The sequence below is a fragment of the Eulemur rufifrons genome, chromosome 19 (assembly GCF_041146395.1).
Source record: "Eulemur rufifrons isolate Redbay chromosome 19, OSU_ERuf_1, whole genome shotgun sequence".
In the NCBI taxonomy this organism is placed as follows: domain Eukaryota; kingdom Metazoa; phylum Chordata; class Mammalia; order Primates; family Lemuridae; genus Eulemur; species Eulemur rufifrons.
Genome location: NC_091001.1, coordinates 19,863,117 through 19,888,814, shown reverse-complemented (window position 1 = coordinate 19,888,814; position 25,698 = coordinate 19,863,117). Strand labels below are relative to the sequence as shown.

The 25,698-nt window shown below is 37.5% G+C and overlaps 1 protein-coding gene across 2 annotated transcripts in view; it reads left to right on the top strand.

Moving 5' to 3' along the window:
• ANAPC4 (anaphase promoting complex subunit 4) overlaps positions 1-21,555 on the top strand; it is a 41,364-nt gene extending 19,809 nt beyond the window's left edge. Inside the window, exons 17-30 of one of the 2 annotated variants that reach the window (XM_069494174.1) lie at positions 4,981-5,036; positions 7,575-7,621; positions 7,731-7,733; positions 8,857-8,913; positions 9,297-9,353; positions 11,521-11,614; positions 16,371-16,468; positions 17,384-17,445; positions 17,528-17,566; positions 17,663-17,764; positions 18,568-18,642; positions 19,542-19,715; positions 20,402-20,525; positions 20,946-21,555. In XM_069494174.1, coding sequence (XP_069350275.1) covers positions 4,981-5,036; positions 7,575-7,621; positions 7,731-7,733; positions 8,857-8,913; positions 9,297-9,353; positions 11,521-11,614; positions 16,371-16,468; positions 17,384-17,445; positions 17,528-17,566; positions 17,663-17,764; positions 18,568-18,642; positions 19,542-19,715; positions 20,402-20,525; positions 20,946-21,173 — 1,216 coding nt within the window. In that variant the 3' untranslated portion in view covers positions 21,174-21,555. The remainder of the gene's footprint in view (positions 1-4,980; positions 5,037-7,574; positions 7,622-7,730; positions 7,734-8,856; positions 8,914-9,296; positions 9,354-11,520; positions 11,615-16,370; positions 16,469-17,383; positions 17,446-17,527; positions 17,567-17,662; positions 17,765-18,567; positions 18,643-19,541; positions 19,716-20,401; positions 20,526-20,945) is intronic. The other variant, XM_069494173.1, reaches the window with a different exon arrangement.
• Positions 21,556-25,698: the final 4,143 nt, after the last annotated feature.

Genomic DNA, 25,698 nt, shown 5'->3' with positions numbered 1-25,698 from the left:
TGTTCTAGAAATCTATTTGGTCAGATATTAGAATTCATGGATTAATCCATGAATAGATCAAAAATGGCTCATATATTTTCTCTGTATTTTTCATATCTTTCTGTTTTCTGAGAAATTTTTTTACTTTATTGTCCAATGCTGTCACTCATCAGTAGACATTTATTGAGCACTTAACTGTGTTTTAAACGAGTTCCAGATGCTGAGGATATAAGAGTGGATAGAACTATTACAAATCTCTGTGTTTGTGGGTGTTATATTCTAATGTACATGAGACAAACAGTAAACAAATGGATAATTAAAGTACTAATGTATAGTCAGAGAGTGACAAGTAGTGCTGAGAAAAACCACGCAGGGAAGGAAGACCTAGGGCGTGCTAGCGTAGGGGACACGGTTTTATGTAGGTGGTCAGGGAGGCCTCACTGAGAAGGTGGGGTTGGAAGGAGACAGGAAGGGAGTGAGCCCTGTTGATGTTTAGGGGCAGAAGGGACAGTAAGTGTGAAGGCCAAGAGTTTGGGGCATGCCTGGCCTGTTTGAGGGCCCTCAAGGGGCACTGTAGCTGCAGTGGACTGAATGAAAAAGGGAAAAGGTGTGGGGATGAAGTGACAGGTGATGGAGGATGGCCAGGTTGCATAGAGCCTGTAGGCAGTTGCTAGGACTTTGCCTTTTACTTGGGGTGAGAGGCCCTTGGGGAGTTAGGAGTAGTGGAGTGAGAGGATTTATGTTTTAAGAAGATCTTTCTTTCTAGTTAGTGTCGAGAATAGATTATAGGCGGGCAAGGACAGAAGCCCAGAGAGAAATGGTGGTTCAAGTCTGGTTATATTTTGAAAGTATAATCAATAAGATTTTTTTCAACGATTGTGTGTAGATGGTGAAATAGATCAAGGAGTCACAGATAAGTAGGAGTTTAGGGCCTTCGTACTGGGAAGAGTAGCATTGATAATTTACTGAACTAGGAAAGGGTTGAGGGGGGCAGGTTTGGGGAGGGGAGTCAAGTATGATCAAGAGTTTGGTTTGGACATGCTATTAATAGTTTCTTCTTTAAACTATATTTTGAAATAATTTCACACGGAAAAATTATAGGAATAATAAAGATAACTCTGTTAATACTTTTCCCCTGATTCACCATTTTAAAATATTTTGCTATATTTATTTTATCATAGTCTTTCTGGAAACATCTGAGAGTATGTTATATATATCACGTTCCTTTACCCTATAATACTTTAATGCATATTTTCTAAGAATAAGGTTATTTCCTTACATAACCATAGTACATTACCAACTGTAGGAATTTTCACATTGATACAGTACTTATTCTAAAACTCAATGCAAATTTTGCAATTATTCCCAAAATGTCCAGTATGATAAGATGTAGTTCAGGATCACATATTTGTTTTAGTTGCTGTGTTTCTGTAATCTTGAGCAGTTTCTCAAACTTTCTTGGTCTTTTATGATAATAGACATTTTAAAGGGAAGCAGGTCATATATAATGTGTATATATGTGTACTTACTTTATGTTCCTCATTTTGAGTTTATTGGCTGTTTCTTCATGAGTTAGGTTATATCCCTGGCCAGAAATACTGCATAATTGGTGTGTCCTCCTCGGGGCATCACGTCCATTGACTCACAGTGTTTGTCTACCCACTTCTTAGTGATGTTAATTTTGGTCAGTTGGTCCGTGTGTTAGGCACATTGAATTTGAAATGTCTGTTGGATCCACAGGTGGAACTGTCCAGCACATTGTTGGTTATATGAGACTATAGCCTCAAGGGAGGGGTCCAGGCAAGAAATGTACATTTGGGAGCCATCGGCTCATTGGTGTTCTTAAAGCCGCGAGATTGGATGAGGTAAGGGGTGTGCTTAGAGAAGAGAAGCAAGCTGGGTTACGGATGGGGGCGATGAGGAGCCAGCACAGGAAGTGGGGGGGAACAACCAGGGCAGTGGGCGTCCTGCAGGCTGGGTGAAGACAGCACTGCAAGGAGGAAGGAGGGATCGGTTGTCAGGTGCTGCTTGAGTCAAGTAGAGGGAACACTAAGGTTAGAATAGAGTCTTAGAATATTACTAGAATAGTCACTTCAGTGGAGTGGTGGGAGCTGGTACGATACAGAATAAGAGCAGATGCAGAGAAGCCAGCGAGTACAGCCTCTTGAGGAGTTTTGCTGTAAAGGGAACGGCCAGTAGTTAGAAACAGTATTGTTGGGTTTTGATTATTATTTTTATATAGGGAGAAACTAGAGCATATAAGAGATCTTCTAGAAGGGAAAAAACTGATGATGAGAGAGGGGAGGGTTGCTAGAGCAAGAGTATACTTTGGTATATGTACTAGAGCATATACGCTAGTGCAGTAGGGAGGGGTGGGAAGAGCAGGGGCAGACGTTCATCCCCAGTTATGGGAGGGAAGGCCGAGGAACGGGTGATAGAGGCTGGTGTATGACGGGGAGCTCGGGGATGTTCCCTTCTAGGTGCTTTTGTTATCTCGGGAAATCCTCTGTCATCAGCTCAGAGTAAGGACGGGGAGGTGGTACTGGTGGTTTAAGAGTACAGGAAAAGCTGTGAAGCAGTTGTCCCAGACGTCCAGTAGGAGCAGGCGGGTGAGTGCACTAACGGGACAGAGGAGGACTCCTGAGCAGTCACGAGAGCGGGAACGTGAGGCCAGTGGCATGGTTGCAGGGCCCTCTGTGAGAGTGGACACAGAGCGGGTGAACAGTTGTACCAGGCTTGGTGAGTAAAAGCAAAGCCAAGAGTGGCAAGGGAATTGACACAAGATCGGATTAAAATGACCCTCAAATGTGAACTAGTTTAGGAGGGGAGTGAGGACACGCAGGGGTGAGAGATGGTGAAAGGGGGTAGAACCAGTAGACAGTGCATCCTAGTGGGATGAAGTTTGGGACCCTGGAGAGGGGACCCTGAACAGATAGAGGCTGGTTGGTCAGCGGGATGCTTGAGATTGAGATTTTGAAGGGTTGCAGTGGTTAATGAAAGTCTAGGCTATGACCTTTGGAATAAGTAGCTAAGAGAAGGTTGCAGGACAAGATCATTGAACTGAACCATTCTGCTGAATTTCTTATTTTGGCCATCCTGTCTTTTAATTTCCTAAAGTGTTCGCTTGTTTCTTTAATCCTCTCGTTCTGTGGGTGTGGCTGGCATCTTCTCAAATCTCTCTGAGGATATTAGATTTTTAAAAAGTCTCTGTTGTTCCTTGAATTATCCCCACTTGATGGATCACTTTTCTGTTTATTTTGGTCTCTTATTGCAAGCTTTCTTCAAATACCTGATGCTTGGTTGTTTACTCATGTTTATTCATGAGGCATTTAAAGTTGCTTGGAATCTCTGCGTGCAGGGATGGCAGGGAGCCAGAACCTGAGCGCCAGAGCGTGCGGGCTGGGCTTCAGGCTGTGGGTGCCCACGTGGACGTGCCCTAGCTCTTCCCAGTTTGTTCAGTTTCTCTGAAGAACCGTCTGTTTCTTTGTTTGTGACTAGAAGGTAAACCCCTAGGCATTCTTCATGTTTTGGGGAAAGAACATATTGACCACACTGTATTACATTTTCATTGTGTCGCCTGTGTCTAGCCCTGCACATGGCCCTGGTGTCTACTGTTGAACCTGGTGTTGCTAGTGTCTGAGTGTCCCTGCGTTCACCAGGGTGGGCGGCTCCCTCCTGCCTGGCTCATGGCCTGCACTGTTGAGCTTCCTTAGTCATCAGTCCCCCATTGACTTTTGACATTTCTGAAGTTTAATTTCTTTTCTATTGTTCTCTTCATTTTTGTGAGTTTCTAACATGTACCCCTCCCTATCCACTGCCATTTTAGTAGAGTTTTAGAAGGTAGAGTTTTAGAAGTATAGACGCTTGTGTTCAGAAGACAAAATAAAAGGAGAAATGACATTGCTTTTCCTGGATTTTGAAGTGTTTTATGGCTCAACATACTTGCTGAGAGCAAATATAAAATATTAAGCTTTCTGTGATCACCTTTCAGTACGAAAGGTAGTTTAACTTCTTGTTCTTTTCAGGTAAGTAGAATTATTATAGGTTACAGATGAAGAAACTGAGGCAGTGAGAATTTTGATGTTAGCCTGGTTGCCTGGGGTAGAGTGAGGTTAAGGATTGGGAAAGACACAAAGGAACTTTTTTTTTTTTTTTTAATTATTGCTGCAGGAGAGTTTTGATTATATTGCTTGACTAAGGGATGTTGCCATCTTTTATCTCTTGTTTTACTTTGTACAGAAAGGTTAATGATACTGACCTACCTCTCCAGCAGTATTATTAAACTTGATACTTGGGAAGGGCTTTGAGATTTAGGAATGAAAAGAGCAGGTATTATTTGCTTAATTATCTTATAGATGTGAGTGTAAAAAGATTTTTAAAAAATGGCACCCATCTCTGTATTCAGAAACAGTTTTATCAAAATGAAGATGACTTCCATTTATAACATTTAATTTTTTGGGTACATTTGTATAAAGCCCAGGGAAATTGAATTTTTGCGATCTCAGTTATCAGAACCAAAAATCAGCTCCCAAAAGTAATGTCCGCTTATTAGAGGTTGTGACATAGTACAAATTATAATGGCGATTTTCTGTTAGAGTTGATGTTTTTTCTTCTTACTGACCAGTTGAGTATTTTCTTTTAAGCTGACAATAATGCTGATAACTGTTTTTTCCTGATTTCTTTTATTTGCAAAGTTAGAAAAGGATTTCATACTTTACTGAAGGCTAGAAAAGACTATTACACACTTTGTAGCAAAACTGTTGTAACCAGCTAGAATCTGAGTTATTTGGTTTATTTTTGAGAAGAATCAGGATTTGCTTTTTTTCAAGTTTTATTTTTAGGTGTGTGTTTGATTTGTAAAATATGCTGTCCTGAAGACTTAAATGTCATCCAGATAGGATAAAATAGAATGGTAGGGATTATTATATTCCATGACTGTTAAACAATGATACATCAGCCTCACATAATAATCTTATTTCTGATTTATTTTTATCTTTTTAGAGTTATAGATAGTAGTATGAAAAACTTCAAAGCATTTTTTCGGTGGCTCTATGTGGGTAAGTTAATTGAGTGAAGCATTCTTATTTTAACACTTTTAAAAAACTGTGGGAATATTGTCTTAGATTGTTAAAATTACTCTAATAAAATTTCAAATACTGATGAAAGTAGAGAGAATAGTGTCAGGAAAGCCTTGTACCTTTCATGCAGGTTCAGCAGCTGTCAGCACATGGCCAGTCTTGTTTCATCTGTATACCCACCCAGCCCCTCCTCCCCTCAGAAATATATTTTTTTAAATTTTTATTTATTTTTTTATTGATAATGTGCATATTTGGGGGTGAACGTGATAATTTAATACATTCATATAATTTGTAAAGACCAAATCAGTGTAATTGGGATATCCATCACCTTAAACATTTGTCTTCATGCTAGAAACATTCCCCACAGAAATATTAAAGCTAATTTGTAGCTCCTGTTGTCCCTATCGCTCATTGATAGTTCACCCTTTTTTACCTTGTAATATTTGCTTACGTTAAAATAACATTTTTGAACCCCTGCTATATGATAGGCACTGTTAGGTGCTAGATTTAAAAAAGTAAAAAATAAGAGACCACCTTTGCCCTTGGGTAACTGATGTCCTGTTTGATACTTTGGTGTTCTGTCTTTAGATCTCTGCTGTCTAGTACAGTAGCCACTAGCCACATGTGGTTATTTAAATATATTTAAATTATATAAAATTATATATTTGGTTCCTCAGTCATACTGATCACATTTGAGGTTCTCATTAGCCACACGTGGTTAGTGGCAACATAGAAATAGAACATTTCTGTTATCACTTCTGTTGGGCAGTAATGCCCCGGCCAAAAAGAATGCAGACCACTTGTGGTGTTTCTTTGTATCTGCACAGTGTCTTTGCGTTTGAGTAGGTAGTTAACAAATATTTATTGACTTGATATTAAATGTTTCATATTCACTCTGCAGTGTTTGCATATTTTAGTTAGGTCCATTTTTACTGCTATTTTTATAACCTCTCAATCTCCTTAAAATAATCCAGCCTACACTTCTGTCCAATATGTGCAAAATTTAGTGTATCTCATATTTGTTAAAATTCCTAAAGAGCAAATAGAAGGTAAATTACCTGTAATGTGCTAACATCCTTTAAACAAATCTTTAAATCTTCAGTTTTATTAGTAGTAGTATAAAAGTAGACTTCATATTTATCAGCGTAAAATAATTGCTTTTATTTAAAAACAATGTGATCTGCAGATGTTAATACTTAAAATTTTTAGATTTTTCTGAAAACTGTATCAGTGCTAGCCATAGTGAGTAACCAGTGTTTATTAGCCAGCCTGTTTAAGATCCAAGTTGTTAGTTAGGATAAATTATAATATTAAAACTGAATGAGACCTTAGAAATCATTTTCTTTAACAGAAGTAGTAGTTGAGTTTTACTTATAATTATTGGAGGGTAGTTGAGGCAGTTTTTTTTTTTTTTTTGAGACAGGGTCTTGCTCTGTCTCTTGGGCTGGAGTGCAGTGGCATCATCATAGCTCACTGCAGCCTCAAACTCCTGGGCTCGACCGATCCTTCTGCCCCAGCCTCCCAAGTAGCTGGGACTACAGGCATGCGCCACTGTGCCCAGCTAAAGTTTCTATTGTATGCCCTAACTGTAATAAGAATCAGGATTAGAAGAAAAATGAATTATTGCTGAACCTTTGTCATTTGTGCAGGACATTGTAAAAAGCATACAGGATTAGAGAACTGGAGACTGGAGACCTAATATCATCCTGGCTTTGCCACCAGTATCTCTATAACCTTGGTTTTCTTTTTTGTAAAATGTAATCTCCATCAATGTATCCCTGGCACCTAAAGTATGCTCAGTAAGTGTCTTTTTGGATTGATATGAATGGAACTAAATTTTAGCTCCTTTTTCAGATAATTTAGAAGTTTGAATTAATTAAAAACAGTTTCTAAAATAATCTATATTTGCCAAAGTACTTCTGACCTGTTTCTTGCTGAATATACACAATTAAGATGCATATTCAAACACTCTACAGAAGCACATGTGATGTACTTAGTTTTGTCTGAGATGGTTGTAATACAAAAACCCAGTACCGATGAGGACAATCCTATGAAAGGACAGAAAGAAAACCACAGATACTAGATCAAAGATAAGTGTATAAATATGCATAAATGTAAGTGTGCGTATATGCCTATAAATCTTAGTGCACATGTCTTCATGTAGCAAAAAAGATCAAGGGAAATAAACACTTCTTTGGTATTGTACGACTTTGGAGGAAAGAATGACAACAGTTAGATTTATTTGTCCTGAATAGCAATGGATTGAATTGAGGGAGAAAAAGGAAAATGATAGTTTAGAATGGTTAGACCAACAGTTTTCAACCTGAAAATATAAATTAAATTTAAATTCTTCACCGTTTAATTTTTGGAAGAAAAATAAGTTTTATTAGGTGAAAAGCTGTTGAAAATTGAAGATTTAGTCCAGTGAAACACATTTAGTCTTTGAAATGTATTTATAATTAAAATTATATTTTTAATTTTACTTTAAAGATAATTTTTTTAACTTTATATTTCCAGCAATGTTGAGAATGACAGAAGACCATGTGCTTCCTGAGCTGAATAAGGTAATATATAGTAGTATATTTTCATAATGTGTTGGTATTCTCCTGGTTGAGTTCAGCTTTGCTGGTTATCTTGGAACTCTTATTCAGTTACTAGTTAACGGGATATCAGGTTGTAGGATTGTAGACATTAGTTAGAACCCTAGATCTCTTAAGCTTTTTTTTTTTTTTTAAAAGAAATTTACAGTTGTGTAGTTTTTCATCACATAGATACCTTTATTATGACTATGTAAATTTGTAATTTTCATGTTTGGATAAGGTTTTATAATCTATATAAGGTAACATCCTTGTATTCCTTACTTTGTTTGACTTCCTTAAATCTTAGGTGCATTATTTTTCTTTGGAAGTCAAGTACTTAGATATTAGTACTTGTGTTGATGTCTGGTAAGCACATTTCTTTCTAACTCTGAGGATCGTGACAAGTGGCAATAGAGTCTTCTTCCAGGGAGATCTTAGGGAAGAGGGGAAAAATTCACATTTGATTCCTATGGCTCACTCCTTCTCACCTCTGCCCAAATTGTCTGTTCAGAAAGATTAGGTCATTTTGAGCCTGAAGGAGTAGAGAGCATTAAAATTAATTAATTAGCCTGTGTGTACTGGCTAAGTAAGAGATCCTCCATTTTCTACAACTTTAATGCTAAGTAGATGTTTTGCAGTATGGGTGACTGGATTTGGAAATCAGGAAAGTTTCACAGTAGTTGTTTTTCTGACATCACTGTTAGCATTATTTGGGGAGATAAACTATGTTAATTGTTGGGAGAAACTTCCATGTGTAATTTTTTGAGGACTGAAGAACTGGAGTGGGGTGAAGGCAAGGTCATTGTAAGAAGCAGGGGCCAACACTAAAACGAACAGCGCTGTTTACGCGCAGCCTTTAACTGAAGTTGAGGCTACTTTTCTAGGCTTACAGTTCCCCTTCCCAAAGGATGGACCCTTGCACACAGTCTTGGCACAAGTCCTAAAAACAGTAATAATAAACCAACTGTGGACCATAAGGAGTTATGTAGCTATTGGATGAGCTGATTGGAAAATGAGTTTAAATGTTTAATTATATTCTTCTCAGAGCCCTAAGAGTTCGTATTTTACAGTTGCCTGATCTATATTTCTGTAAAGGAACTGTGCCTATTTTCCCATGACTTTTAGTAGATAGTAAAAAGGTCACATTTATTATTACGTAGTATTTCTTTTATTGGGAAGCTTCCTTTTATTTTGATTTGTTTTCTTTTTGTTGTTGATAGATGACTCAAAAAGATATCACATTTGTTGCTGAATTTCTTACTGAACATTTCAATGAGGTAAGAAATTGGTATTTCTATAATGCAGGTTTTTGGAAATGGTTGCAGTAAACCTGGGTAATGATAAGAAAGAATTAAATTTAACCCAATTTAATTGAAATCCTTAACCATTACTTTTTTTTAAACTACTGAAGTAATTGAACTAATTAATGGTAGCACTTATTTGTTAAGCATAAATTCTATAAATTTTCAGAAGAAGCTGCTTCTAAAGAAAAAAAGTCTATAAATTGAACGTGTGTGTGTGTGTGTTGTAATTACACAGAGAAAGAAAAGAGTTAACTGCCACTAACAGCTCTCTTAAAAAGTAAAGTTTATGGTTTAAATTTAAGATTTTTTTCTTTTGTGAGTTGACTTAAGAACTAAACCATGTTTATTCTTTGTAGGCTCCAGACCTTTATAATCGAAAAGGAAAATACTTTAATGTTGAAAGAGTTGGTCAGGTATGTGTGGGCTTTGGATTGGATTTAGTTTCACTACTGTTTTTTGTTATGGTCTGAGATGCGAGAAATGACCACCTAAAAACCGAATTGAGCCAAATCAGGAATCTTTATTAGCTGGCCAGCGACTACCCTCTGCACCGCCAAAGGTGGCACAGAGTGCAGCAGTGAGCCTTTGAAACAGAAAGTTTTTATATTGTAAGTTTGTGGGTGGAAAATTATTAAGATTGAGCAAGCATTATATCATTTTCTTGTCTTTGATGTAACAGGATCTGGGCAGTTTGGGCTCTGGGCCATATCTCATTCACGCAAAACACGAGTGTTGTAATAGCTTCACGCAAAATGTGGGGGCTGTAATCATTTTACGCAAAACATGAGTGTTGTAAGTTTATGGAAAGTAATACAATACCAAATTACATAGCAGCCTAGCCTTTTGGTAAAATATCCAAAAGCAGCAGTTTTTAAACTTTTGATCTCAGAACCATTTTACATTCTTAAATTATTGAGAACCCAAAAAGAGTTTTGTGGATTATCTATCACTGATAGATATTATTAGGTATTAAAAATTAAACAGAATAAAACATTAATTTCTTAATTCATTTAAAATTAACAATAAATCCACTTACCTTTACATGTTAATATAAATATTTTTAGTGAAAAATAATGGTATTTTACAAAACAAAAATAATTTATTGAAGGGGGCATTGTTTTATATTCTTGCAAATCTCTTTGATGTCCAACTTAATAGAAGACAGGTAGATTCTCATACCTGCTTCTGCGTTCAGTCTGTTTTGATATGTTTTTGTTAATGTATGAAAAGAAAATCTGGTCTCTCAAGTGTACTCAAAAGTGTATAGTTGGAAAGGGAAAAGTATTATACTAGCTTTTTCAGATGAGTATAGATATTCTTTTACACTACACAAAATCTTGACAAGTGATAGTACCTTAAAGGTTATTTTCAATGTGGAATCTAAAATTGCACCTGCGAACTTTTCATACTCTGTCCATTAAAATCCAGTCATCTGCCTTGCACTTTGTATGGATCTTTTGTCCATGCATGATTCTGTAACCTCGTGCATTGGTCATTTTGGAAATACTGGTTCTCTGAGTGACGCAGCACTTCTGAATGCTGCCGCCTTTCATTATATAGTAACCAAAAGCCAGATTTTATTATCGCACCACCAGTCTCATCAGAAAAGTCTTCAAGTGTTGCGATGCTGTCAAGCACACAGTGGCAGATGCAGGTTTTCCAAAATTTTAATTTTTGCTTTTAAATTTTATTAGCAACAAATACTGTTTGGTAACAGCAAACAGTTGGTTTGCTCAAAGTGACAGGGTCACTTTATTTTCAAGAAAATATCTGCCAAATAACCAAGTGCCAGTCCTTGTTTTAAACAAAAATGTAATTCCATTTTTTTAAAAAGTGCCTCACTTCACTCACAACTAAAACAATTTCATAAGTGCTTTTTCCTCGAGATAACCATTATACTTTAGTATGCAGCAACAGTGCCTATTTATACCTCTCAGTTATGTCACCCAGAATATTAAAGATTTGTACTGAAGGGCTGAAGTTTAATAAAATTAATAATTTAATAGCTTTATTAAAGATAAATGGAACTATGAGTATGTGGCAAAAAAAACCAAAAGAATACAATGACTGCTAGTATGATTTGGGACCACTACCTTTATTCTTGGCGAAGGCACCAGTAGTTTTCCCCACCATCAATGCAAATGTCAACACAGTGAAAGGACAAGTAACATCTTGGTGTTATTATAAAACTAGTGTTGACCTTGTGGATCCCTGAAAGCATCTTGGGGACTCCCAGGGGTCTGCAGACCACACTTGGAGAATAGTTTCCATAGAGCATATCAATAGTTGATACTTGTAAAACTAACTTATAACTTGAAATGTGTTCATGAAAATGAAACACAAAATTGAAACTCTATGGTTTCTACATCTACAACATTGTAATCTTTTAGTAGTTTTCAATTTGTTGATATGCTTGGCATTTAGCAAATTTTGGTCACTTAGAGTAATAGTAATGCACTGTCAGGGGACTTGGCAATAAAACGAAATAACTTATTAAATAGAAAAATGTTAAATATAAACAGTTTTGGGGAACTAATTCTTTGGTTTACTAAATTTAAATTTTTAATTCTGTATTTCTAGTACTTGAAAGATGAAGATGATGATCTTGTGTCACCCCCTAACAAAGAGGGAAACCAGTGGTATGATTTTCTTCAAAAAAGCAGCCACCTTAAAGGTATTCCGTGAACCAAGTAGACATTGGCCATATTTATATTTGTTTGAGACCAGGTCTTGAGTAGATCAGCTAACAGTTTTGCTGAACACTTACTGAATACTTATCTGAGTTCATTAGACTTATTTTTTAATGTCCGTTGTATTTGATTAGAGAAACAGCAAAATAACCAATATTGTAATGTTACAGCAAGTGCTACAGTGAGTGGTCCCGAGGACAAATTGAGTGGCACACGGAGAGTCGGAGAGTCAGAGAATTAAGGTTTATTTGTCGGCGGGCTCAGAGGGGGTCTCGTCATTAAATTTTGAGCCCCGTCTACCCAATTTTTCTTATTCTTATTAAGTTGGTGTGATCCAAGGGGAGGGGTCTCAGGTGACTAATGTCCGCCAGGTAATAGGTTTAGTGTTATGTTGATGTGTTAGATGTTAGGTTAGTGATATGTTAATGTGTCAGGTGTTAGGTTAGTAATATGTTAATGTGGGTCTTTTGTGAGGGGTGGGGGTCCCAGGTGGCTGTTGTGTTAAGTAATAGATGGGGTTTTTTTTTTATTATTTTTGCCTTTGATGTCCTTATATGTGTATTATAGGGCATCATTTCCCAGTGGATGATAGTCTCATAAGGCCATTATGTGAGTTGTTGTTTTCTGGGTTATAGTTGTTTTTATAAATTTAATAACTGTGTAGAGTATGTAGGGGCCTACAGTGAGAAGGAGAAGAATAATTATTAGTGGCCCAGCCAGAGGTAGTAGCCATGAAGTCTATTGTCTCAACTCGAAACCCCAGGTTTGTTTTAATTTTAACATTACTATGATAGAAAACATTCTGAAATTAACTGTGCAGTAATAAGATTACTTATTCTTAAGTATTCTTATATTGTCTATTTTGTACCCTATAAAAAATAGAATGTTGAAGGAAAACTGTAGAGCTAACTAGTGAGAGAAATCTATTTTGTCAATTCCAGTTTAACTCCTGAAAGCACAATGGTTCTTAACTGTACGTATTCTTCTGAGGTTGTAGTTTTTTGGTATGCGTACTTGTTACACCTTTCATTTTCTAGGACCTTAAAATATTAATATAATAAAACTATCTGGCATTATTAGGGATGCAGCCATTAAATATGTCAAAACTTTTCACCATTTTAGATGGAAATATTTTTAAAGCAAGTATTTCTTTGCTTTTTCGAGAACTAATCTGACCACAGATTAGAAATTTCTTAGATCCTTAGAGTAATAGCTAATTAATTTTTATGGAGTGTTCCTCTGCCACATATACGTTGTGCCTCCTTTAATCCTCACAAGAACCTATGGGTGGGTACTTGTTATCCCCGTTTACTAACGAGGAAGCAGAAGGTTAGAGAAAGCCCAAGATTGCACAAGCTGGTAAGCAGTGGAGCTAGGATTCTGTTAATGTCAGAGCCTGAGGTTTTAACTAGACTCAGTACAGGTTGAGCATCTTAATCTGTAAATTTGAAATCTGAAATGCTCCAAGATCCAAAACTTTTTGAGTGCCGACATGTTGCCACAAGTGGAAAATTCCACACCTGACCTCATATGACCATTCCCAAGTCAAAATCCAGTCAAGAACTTTGTTATTCTTATTAAAAATGTTATATAAAAATACCTTCAGGCTGTGTTTATAAGATGTATATGAAATATCAATGAATTTTCTGTTTAGACTTGGATCCCATCCCCAAGATATCTCATTATGTATGTACAAATATCCTAAAATCCAAAAAATTCCAAAACACTTCTGATCCTGTACATTTCGGATAAGGGATACGCAACCCACTTCTATTTGGTTACTGCTTATATGAATGACAATGCATGAGGGAGAGAATTCTTTGATGCCTAGAACTTTGCTTTTATTTTAACTGTAAAAGTCCAACTTCTTTTTCAGAACAGGACTTATTTTTGTATTGCTCGAGAGTCTTACGATCAGTAGAGAGATTCATTGATGTAAGTTAGCTATTGAATGGAGGGAGAATAAGTATAGTTGACTCCATTCATTTACTGTATTTAATTAAGATGCGAAAGGAATAAGGAAGGATGCCAGGGGAGGGCTGATGGCAGTGTGTCAGAGCAGTGGCACCTGGACCCTGTCACCATATTGGCCAGTACTGATTCTGGGAACTTTTTGGGGTCCTACCCTTTTCCTTCCACCCCCCATCTTCTGTGTCTGAATAAGAAAGGCCTGATCTTAGCCAGCCACAGAACTCATGTTTAAAAACACATATACTTCAGATTAAGTCAATTTTTTAAATGCTCAAGGTAAAAAGCTCGTGGAGAGTTTGGACAAGTCCATTACCACATTAACTGCCATGTGAGTTGTGTTTAACTCACCTAGTTTTGAGCCAAGGGCCTCATGAAGCAAAATATGGGCAAAACCCTGCAGTTGGTTCATGAAAATATTACTTGTTGATGTTCTTATTGTTATAATTAATATTGACATATTAATTCTAAAAACGGGGATTAAATGAATAGAAGTCAGTAAATTTCAGTTTTCATTAAATTTTTCATTAAATTAGAAAGGATCGTTTTGTTTTCGGAGTTTTTATTCTGTTTTCGTAATAAAACACCATGGCCCCAAGGAAAATTTTTTTTCTTCCTAGTGTGGCAGTCAGTGTGTTAATTTCCCAGTTTCTTAGTCTGGTATGAAATAATGCTAGCTATCATCATAGAATTATTGAGGAAACATCAGTGAAACTTTTGTCTCTACTGCTTTGTAAAAATCATGTGCTAAGTATTGATCCATGTACTTTCTTAGGGCACAGGAGAGAGTCAGTATTCTATAATGGGTGACAGTCAGTGCTACGGAAGCTGGCTTCCCTGGGTTGGAATCTTGCTCTACTACTTCCTAGTAGCATGTCGGGGAGCAAGTTGCCTAACGTCTCTGTGCCCCAGTTTTCTCAACGGTAAAATGAGGATAATAATATCAACTCCTTCAAAAAGCTGTTGTGAAGAATAAGTTAATCTAGATGAAGCCCTTAGAATAGTGCCTGGCACTTAGCATATAAGCAGTGAGTATGTGAGCATCCGAGCTGTTTTTACTCAGTGTTTCTGATACTAAAACGAGAGATATTTTTCCCCTCCTCACACCAGCCAATTCTGACACTAAATACCCAGAGTCGGGGCAGACTACACAGGGGTAGGGGTTCAGGCATAAAAGACCACCCTCACATCAGACTTCAGTCTCCAGTGTGAGGTCCCCAAGTCACTCACACTTCTTTCTGTCTGACTTGGCTGCAAGGTCACTCGTTGCCACAACCCTCCCCACTTCAGGTGGGATGATTTGCCAGAATGGCTCACAAGATTCAGGGGAACACATATGTTTACTGGTTTGTTATAAAAAATACAACTCAGAAGCTGCCAAGTAGAAGCAATGCGTCGGGCAAGGTATGGAAGGAGAGGTGCAGAGCTCCCACACCCTCCCAGCACCTCAGCGTGTTCACCAGCTGGGAAGCCGTCCACACCCTGTTGTTCTGGGATATTTATGGAGGCCCCGTTAAGTAGACATGGTTGATTAAATCACTGGCCATTGATTGTTGGGCTCACCCTCCAGCTCATCTCCCCTCCCTGGAGGTTGGGGGTAGAGCTGAAAGTTCCAAGCTTGTAATCAAGGCTTGGTCTTTCTGGTGACCAGCCCCTGTCCAGAAGCTATCTAGGAGTCAGCCAAGTGTCTCCTCATTAAAACAAAAGACGCTCCTATCACCCTTATCACTCAGAAATTCCAAGGGTTTTAGGAGCTCTGTTCTAGGGACTGGGGACAAAGACCAGATGTCTTTCTGTGATACCATGGCATCTGTCACCTGTTGGGAGCTTAAAATGTAAACATGGTTAAAACTCATTTTATTCAGCATAGCTTTATGTAAGGGAGGCCTACAAAGCACAGTGGATGAAGATGGGCTTTAGAGCCGGACTTGGGCCTAATTCATAGATCCAGGTACTTAGTCATTTTCACACTGGGCATTTGCCTAAACCTGCTAAGCTTCATTTTTCTTTTCAATCTGTAAATTGGAGAATGTGACACTTTGTGTGGCTGTTGTAAGCAATAGACATAACAGACATAAAAAGAACCTAGTATTGTAGGTGTCAATAGATGCTAAATTACTTTTACTTTCTCCTGATAAAGTGGCCTTTTAAAAAGTAAAGAGCTTATTTACATGAAGCTAGTTTCTAGTGTCTTGGTTTTTTTTGTTTGTTTTGTTTTGATTTTTTGAGACAAAGTTTCACTTTGTTGCCCTGGCTAGAGTGCCGTGCCTAGCTCACAGGAACCTCAAACTTCTGGGCTCAAGCAATCCTCCTGCCTCAGCCTCCTGAGTAGCTGGGACTACAGGCATGCGCCACCATGCCTGGCTAATTTTTCTATGTATATTTTTAGCTGTCCATACTCTTACAAAACAGTCCATGCTGTTTTCATTTCATTGTGGCAAAGAATAGAGAAGAATGAATCATTATATAGCTTATGGTCTCAAATCATTCCTTTCTTCTTACAGCCAACAGAAAGATACAGTTGGATTTTGGTGGGACTAAGTATGAACTAAGAGGTTTTTAGAGGGCCATCAGTGGAGAATGATGAAAGGCAGGAGGCCATGGTCATTTTTAATGAGGTTGTGTGAAAGTATTATATAAAGAAGTGGCCAGTGAGAATTGAGAATTCCACTTGTGAGGTAAACTGCAGGCTAGCTCTAAGAGATTATTTTCTCCTCATCATCGGTTTTCTATAACTTTTTTTGTTTTTGTTTCTGTTTTGTTTGAAACCAGAAAGTCCTTTGCTGTTTCCTTATTATCCTCGAAAATCATTGCATTTTGTGAAAAGGCGGATGGAGAAAATTATTGATCAGTGTTTGCAAAAGCCAGCAGTAAGTGTGAAAGAAATGCATGTCTTTGTGTAGGATCAGTATACACAGTATGTGGCTCACTGATGTGAATGATCTTAGTTATTAGAATGACCTATATGAAAATGCTGATAGTCACCTGTTCTTTTTTTTTTTTTTTTTTTTTTGAGACAGAGTCTCACTCTGTTGCCCAGGCTAGAGTGAGTGCCGTGGCGTCAGCCTAGCTCACAGCAACCTCAAACTCCTGAGCTCAAGCGATCCTCCTGTCTCAGCCTCCCGAGTAGCTGGGACTACAGGCATGCGCCACCATGCCCGGCTAATTTTTTCTATATATATTTTTAGCTGTCCATATAATTTCTTTCTATTTTTAGTAAAGGTGGGGTCTCGCTCTTGCTCAGGCTGGTCTCGAACTCCTGAGCTCAAACGATCCGCCCACCTCGGCCTCCCAGAGTGCTAGGATTACAGGCGTGAGCCACCGCGCCCGGCCTAGTCACCTGTTCTTGACTAATAAAAATAGCAGTTTCATGTGGTTCAAGCTAATATTCCATCTTGTTAGTTTCTTATATACATTTTTAAATATTAGATTATTGAATGCATTGGTGTCTGGAGTATTTTATTTTCTCCCAAAACAAATTCATTGGAAACAGTCTTAGTTATAGAATTGATGTGTCTCATGTTTACTACCAAAGAGTGTAAATGCAGGGCTGATGTGGGAGTAGAGGGAGGTGATCTTTAGTCTACCATGTGCTTAGCTCCAAGGTCCTTTCCAGCACAGAATTTTCTCTTCTCTCTTCCTTACTGCTGTAACACTCATTAAAGTTTCTTGTGTGCAAGCTTTGGTGACATAGATGATTTTTTATTACACTTAAACAGTGACGGTCACTTTCTGTAGACTATGTGCATATAAATGCTCTAATTATATTTTTAAATCTTATCTAGGATGTAATTGGAAAATCGATGAATCAAGCAATCTGCATTCCGTTATATAGAGATACTAGAAGGTAATTCTGTTTACCCATTGGGTGGTATAATTCAGCAGCCCATTTAAATTTTTCTCACCTTTTTTTTTCCCTTTTGTTTTAGTGAGGACTCTACACGTAGATTATTCAAATTTCCTTTTCTGTAAGTGTGTTGCTTCCCTATCTTGTGTGAACAATACAGTTTTGTTCTGTACTTTGATAGTTAAAAACCATTATGACATTAATTCTTTTTCCTTAGGTGGAATAATAAAACTTCAAATCTACATTATCTGCTTTTTACTATTTTAGAAGATTCACTTTATAAAATGTGCATCTTAAGGAGACATACTGATATTTCCCAGTAAGTATTAATCTGAAGTTTGAATCGAAGAGATAAGATTTTATTATTTTTAATAGTGAAACCTACAGCTTCCCTTCCAATATTTCAGGTGTTAGTTAAGCTGCCTTGTGTCTTTAGGTTTGTCATTTAACTATTCTGTCTTGGTTTTTATGTCATTAGGATGATAGCAGTGATTTAGGAAGCTGTATGATGCCTTCTTGTTCTAGATTATTTGATTTGTATTGGGATATAGTCATTGTACATAGGATTTTATTTTAAGGTTAGGAAAAACATGACAGCAGAAAGCTCAAGACTGTACTACATCTCATGAACTTTTAGAAGTTCAAAACTATATTACTTGGGTACCTTATAGAAGGGGTTTTTACCTTGAGTTAAGTATGCCTTTCATTAAATAAGAGACTTTGCCCAGCAGACTCGTTTTGAGAATTCAGAGTAAGAGTCCTGAAAGATAAATTATATTTAGAATGCCATTAGTATTTTAAAAATGATTTTGAATCTGAATTTCAAGGAAATTTTTAAGACCAAAATGTAGCAAAAGAGAAATAATTTGGTTATTCTATTCCAGATGTCCTTAATTAAGCTATCTAGTTACTTTAGTGACTGTAAGATTTTAAACCAAATTGGTTTATCTGGGTGTTTAAATTAGTTACCAGTATTCTAGAGAAGAGTTGTGGTGCTTTGGTCTGGGAGCTGGTATTTAGGTCAGTGTACTAACAGTGGCAGTCACGTCCCTTCAAGCATTTAGATTGTTGGCTATCCAGGTTGTTCCACAAAGTCTCTTTTTTTCCCCTTCTTTCTTCAAGATCTGTAAATAATGGACTAATTGCTATTAAATTTGGAAGCTTTACGTATGCCACAACTGAAAAAGTCCGAAGAAGGTAAGTCTTAATTCCTGTTTGGATGAAATGTAGATACATGTGATGTGTGTGTATGTTTAGTAAGTGGAATTATAGGTTTGTGGTCATACCCAGTTACAGTGATGATATAGGTAAAAGGGCTTTGTCACTTCCAATGAAGGGGGCAGGATTTTTTCTGTATTTTACACACAGATAATGATTTGACTTATAAGTGAATAGAACCTTACTGCCCTGCAGGAGTTTACAAAACATGGTTCCCTATAATTAATACTTTTGAGCTCCCTGTGTGCTAAGAGAGTAATGTGGGTCCAGGGGGAACAGATGGCCTACAGGGCTGACGTTCTTGTTACAACCAAAAAAAAAAAAGGTAAGGTGATACCATTCTCACTGATCTGGGATTTTCTTAGGATCTAAAAGGGTAACAATACCTAAGTCATCCCTGAGGCTTTGCAGGGGAAAGAACTGACACTAATCATAGGCTGATCTTTTTCTCACTCTTTTTTCCTCACATAAATTTTTTTTATGATAAAGTCTTTGGAGTTGTTGTCTTTTTTTATGTGTAAAATTTTGTTTTTACCTTTCAGTCTAGTTAACTCTGTTTCCTCAAGGTATGTATCAGGTGTCATTCATGGAGTTTCCACAAGCTTAAGGCCTAACCATTGATGTCAAGAGTTTTCTAGGATTGTGAACCAACTTCACAGATTTTTTTTAATGATTCCCTATTTTTAAAGCCTAGTTATATTTGTGAATAATCAGTACAACAGGCAACTGTGATTTTACTACAAATTAACGTATAATTTTAAATGTTACATAGAATGCCACTTAATTTTTAAGTTATTTCTTTCTGTTTGGTGCCAGTATAATGTTATTTAGATGGTACTTTCTCCGCAGTCATGATCATAATTTTATGTCAATTCTAGCATCTACAGTTGTTTGGATGCACAGTTTTATGATGATGAAACTGTAACGGTGGTTCTTAAAGACACTGTAGGACGTGAAGGAAGAGACAGACTCTTGGTCCAGTTGCCATTGTCTTTAGTGTATAACAGTGAAGATTCTGCAGATTATCAGTTTACTGGGACTTACTCTACAAGGTAACTAACTCATTAGTAAAGTCTTTTTGATACTACAGTTAAATGTTTTTTAATGTACGTTATAGATTCCAATTTTTTAGGTATGCTAGATAATAGTTATTTAGTTACTGGGGATAACCATAGAGTTAGCTGAGCCAAAATACTTCTGTTTTTTAATTGAAAAAACTGCTGGCTTTAGTAGCTCTTTTGTCTGTTTTGTCTCCCTACTAGTAAATCAAGAAGTATTTGCTAAAACAAGGTGGGGAATTATTTGTAGTGGAGAATGGGACTTTTTAAAGTTGTATTTTCAAAGATAGCATTAACCCTAGTTTGTAGTAGAATTATTTTAGGTTTGCCTTACTATTTTCCTTCCAGAATTAGGACCTCAGTACCCATGTGGAAAGTGCACCCCCAATTCCAAGAGATGGCTTTAGTTGACTGAGATTTAAATAACCGGATCTCTAATTTGAAAATATATCTATTTACTTTCCATGAAAGGGAATAAAGCGCCTTACTAAGATGATATTCTATTTGGAATTGCAGTATTTTTATAGAATATCATATCACAGCTTTTTTATACAGTGGCTGCTAAAATTGTATTGGAAATGGGACTGTGGATAGACGTCAACCCCATAGCTGACCCTGATACCTCCTCTATGGAGAACATCCCCTCTTCATTCCTGGGTTGGCTTTTGTCCCCTCTTTAGGCTAGATGAACAATGTAGTGCTATTCCCACACGTACCATGCATTTCGAGAAGCACTGGAGATTACTGGAAAGTATGAAAGCACAGTATGTTGCTGGGAATGGTTTTCGAAAAGTGTCCTGTGTGGTAAGTATTTACAGATTGTTCAATAACTAAGATATGTAGCAGGAAGTGACATTGCGTCTGTGGCTCCTTCATCAAATACGTGATATGTAAGATCCTCTTGTGCAAATAATTAATTTATAGCTTTTATTGATTATGATCATAGAGTGGCCTTAGCTGTATTTTTCTCTTGTTCTGACAAAGCTTACTAAGTAGTTAACGATAATTCTAGATTTTAATCTCAGGAAATTGCTACTGTTGTATGTGGAGATCCTTTTTATACAAAATGAAGGCTGAGTTTCGCGGTTTTATTGCAAATTGATGGGAATATAACTTTCCTGTAAAACCATTTTTTGATTCAAGCTTCTGAGTTCTAATTCCTTATATATGATTTATTAGTTAAGACATTAATTTTTAAATGCTTTATGTGGCCTTTTTTTATAGTTAAGCTCCAACCTCCGTCATGTGCGAGTATTTGAAATGGACATAGATGATGAGTGGGAGCTCGATGAGTCTTCAGATGAAGAGGAGGAGGCCAGTGATAAGCCTGTAAAAATAAAGGAAGAAGTGTTGTCCGAGTCGGAGGCAGAGAACCAACCAGCCGGCACTGCTGCTTTAGCTCCAGAGATAGTCATTAAAGTGGAAAAACTTGACCCTGAGCTAGACTCATAATTTAGTTTGCCATTTTTGTATATGTTATTATAGCATAAAGGACATAGGAGATGGACTAAGACATCTTGGACCACTTTTAATTTTCTTTGTGTAACAAAGAAACAGTAAATTTTGTTTTTTCATATTCTGTTTCATCTTCTCAGTGATATAGTCACCATAATAGACTTTCTTTTTGCTGAGATGTCTTTTTAATACTGTGTGCAGAACTAGTCTTTAAGGAAAACATAAATTGAATGTGAAGAAAAAGTTCAGTCTTTTCTGTCAAAAGATGTAGGTATCAGGAATTGTTCCTGTATCAGAAAGAAATTACATTTAAATAGTCATTCATCACTGGATGTTTTGATGCATATAGTATTTTTAAACCATAGACATTTATTCCTATTTCTCCATCTTCCCCTTCAAGTTCATGTTAGGTCTCCAGGATGCTTTCAAAATTATGTTTCAAAATAAATTATACTGATTTACTGTAATGCAAAGCCGAAGATGGGTCCTGTCTTTTATGTCTTAAATAGCAAAAACACTGCTTGATACTTACATGATTATCTTTTCTTATTTTGTTGCTGTATTTGAACTCTGAATTCTTTGAATCAGCAGCCTTTAGATGTGTCTTTTTCCTTGTTTTGACATGGTCAAGGACATACAGTCATTATCGGTTTGATTGACTACTTGGGAACATGAGAAATATGGATCAACTAAACATAATCTAGCGTTAGCGTAGATAAGCTGCTGTTGATTTCCTAGTGCTCGTTCCTAAAGCAGAATAGTTCAGAGAATTTCCATTTTATATATGAATCCCAATATCAGTTCGCTGATAAAAAGGTCACTTTTTAAAGCTTTAAGTATCTTTAGGCAGGAAGATAGACTCTAACCAGGTGAGTGGATAGGTAGCTGTTAACGCTTGGATTTTAGGTGTCCCTCTAGGTAGTCCAGCGTGCTGAGGGGAAGACTGGAAGCCACTGCCGCGTGCATGTGCAGAGCGTTCAGTGCTGAAGGTTATAGGTGTGTAGGGCATTTTTAGAATGAATGTATTGTACAAATTTACCATGTAACATTTAAAGAGCATAAATGGATCTTAGGGCAAATAATTACAGCTTATTGTTAGAATAATTTACAGTTTTACAATAAGCAGCCAGGTTTTTATTAGTAATCTGTCCCATGTGACTTCAGCATTGGATTTGTAAAGATTTTTCGATATGTACACATTTGCTTTCTGTGGTTCCAGCACAGATGTAAGTTGAAACTGAGACTCTCAGACTCTTCCCTTGTCTTGAACCAGGGATCAGTAATACTTCTATGGATATACTAGCTATCCCTTAACATCGAGTTAAATAAATTAAGTAATGTGACTCATTCCTAATTATGGGAGAATTGTTTTTCATTAATGCTTTTAATGTATATAGCAAATATTTAGGAACTAGAATTGTATCAAACTGAAAACAGTTTAAATTGATATCTGAATATCTTAAGTTTTAAGGTGTACAGAGCAAATAATTTTCTGTTTATTGTATGTTTAGAAATAGGCTATAATTTTTATATCATTAGACACTTTGCTTTTAACATTTAGAGTCAGTCTGATCGTTGCAGACTGTTACTTTATTTTTAATATGTTTAGCTGCACATGCTGAATTTGAGTTTTGAATTTGGTGGAATGTGGGGATATGGAAGACCCTGGGGACCCCACGGCGCCCGGGAGACGGCGGGGTAATTGAGTGCCTCTCTCAGGATTGGAGGAGTAAATGAGGGGTACTTGTAGAGCGTTGTGGTTGGCACGTAGGAGATACCTGATAAAGACACGCACTTCTTATTTACAGTATTCTGTTTTTCAAGGTAAATTGTGTTCTAGGAATTTAAATAGTTTCTCTTCTTTTGCCAGACTTAACAGAACTGTGACAATAAATAGTCTTTCTGATTCTCTGGCTTTGTAATTTTTTGTTGTTGTGTCTTGATTTTCTTTTTTCCCAAAATAAAAATTTACACTCAGCAAAATGCTAAAACATTCTATTTTTTTTAATTCAGAGCACTTGAATACAAATGTGAAGAAAACTATTATGGTATAGCCTTGAGTTTATGATGCCATAACTAGGGGAATTTATATATATGTATCTGAGTTAATTTAAATATTTTTGCATTCTTGAGAGACGTCCAGCATGCAGATATGTGCTAAATACTTATGTATAGAGGATGCTATCAGTGAAATCATGGGTTGCAAAGAATGATTTCACCAGGAGAAAATCAGTTTTTTTGACATCTCTTGAAGTTGTAACAATTGTCTATAGACTGTTTAGTAGAATTTACATTTGACTGTCGGACATATTTTTAGTTCTCACTGAGCACAGGGAGATAGTACTTAGGATTATATTTAAGTCAAGGTCACAAAAACCTTATGAGAGCAAGGAATGTATTAGCACAGAAATGATCTCTTATGAGGAATATTCAGTTTAAAAACTCTCAATTGTTATAAATAGTTCTAGGAAATGAATTGTTAGTATGGAAGGTAGTCCGTGTTTACTTTGCACTTTTTTCCTTGTTCTGAGCAAATGAGAACTTCTAGAACAGGATTTCTTATGAAGCATGCACTACTACATCAGAATTGCCAGGGCCAGTAATTAAAAATGCAAATTCATGGATGCCACCCTAAGTCCACTCAATCAGAATCTGAGAGTGGGCCCCAGGACTGCGTTTTTAACCAATTCACCTGATTATTCTTATGCACATAAAGGTTTAGAACTGTCTTCTATGAAAGCTGTTTTTTAGAAATTGGATGGTAATAATTTTTTAGTTATACATTCATAAGATGTTCTCTTAGATACATTGACAATTGATGTATTTTTTCCCTTTAAAAAATAACCCTAACAGGTAGTTAGTTGTACATGCAAAATGCCACACAAAATGCCCGCACTTCCATAAATCTGTTTAAACGATGGTGAGCATAATTGCATCCCCGCTCTCCCCATGCACCGCAGCACGTAGAAATGAGTCCCTTAGGGCCGCATTTCAGCCCTAACAAGATTACGTTCAGCCAAGTGGTAGATGCCAGGTTGGGTACGTATGGACCATGCTGGTAATAAGCCATTACAGTTCATAAATGTCACCTTTCCTCTGGTGTGTGCAGTCAGACTGAACTGGCTGCCCCAAGCCACAAGGTGTAATGTGTAGGTACAGCTGTATGGATGATAAATCTGTCCCATGACATGACTATAAATGAAACTTAACGTTTACCAGCTTGTTGTGTTTTAAACATTAAAATGAGACAAGTTTGTTGTCCGTGCCTCCTGCCATCAAATTTATGACTGAAAACTTTAGGGACTGTTTTTCTTATTTCTGCCTTCTGACTCCTGTTACAGAGTGAACATTATTATTTTAAATGATAATTTCTGTCCACTGTTCAGATAGTAAAACTGAGCATTTAGGAGCCCAAACTGGAAGAGCGGCCAGCTGTTATAAACCATAATGGTGATTGTCAACATGTTCATGGTACTGCAACACCTTGTAACCTTGGTAGTATGTCACTTCTCTTCTTCCTTTCCACCACTTCCTCTGTCCTCCCAAATGGTTGCAGGAAGAGGTGTGAAGGATAAAAAACACATATGGTGTGGTCCTTGTTTTCTTGGGATGTAAAGTCCCATGGAACAATGGGTATGGACAGCAAAGGAGCTGAGACCATTGTTCTGAGGCCCTGCGAGGTGTGGGGCCCATTTTCTCCACTAGAGGAGAGGCCATCAGAGGAGAGTGAATGGCCGGGTGGCAGGAGGTCACCCAAGTGACTGGTTCAGTGGAAGCTTGTCAGGTGTGTCCAACGCTACCGAGAAGCAGAGAAAGGAGTGATGGAGAACTGGCTATTTTCTTTGAAAAAGCTGCAGGTCAGTGGTGAGCCTGACAGACACTTGGAGGAGATTTGGGGGCAGGAGCCCTATTGGAACGGGCCGTGGGGCAGACGTGAGGTGAGGTAGTGGAGGCAACTTGTAGAGAATTCTGCTGTGAGAGGGGCACAGACATGGTGTGGGGGGACATGGTGTGAGGGAGATTTTATAAAAAAGGTGATATTAGGTATGTTCATTGATATAGTGACCCACTGTAGGGGGAGAAATTGGCCATTGTAGAGAAAAGGGGAAAATGTGAGTGAAAAATCCTTGAGAAGGCAGAAGGCTAAGACCCAGCGGCCACTGGAGGGGCTTGGTGGCGCGTGGCCGGCCTTCCATCCCGATGGGAGCTGGCGGGTGCCGCACCTGGTGGTAGGTACTACATTTTTCCCTAGGAAAAGAGGTGATAGGGTCTTGGTGGACAGCTGTGGAAGAGTTGCCCCAGAATGGGAAAGTGGACTGACAGAGAAAGTGCTGGTGTTGAGGGCCCATTGGAGATTTGTAGTTTACATTTAAAGTGAGTCCACTTAAGTGAGAATGACTGTCATTCTCTCCAGCTGCTCGGGTGTGGGGGATCGGTTTGGCACATTGGGTTTAATTTGGGCTAGAGTTTTGTCAAACCATTACCACAGGGCGAGACTGGCGAGAGGTGTTCGCATGGGAGT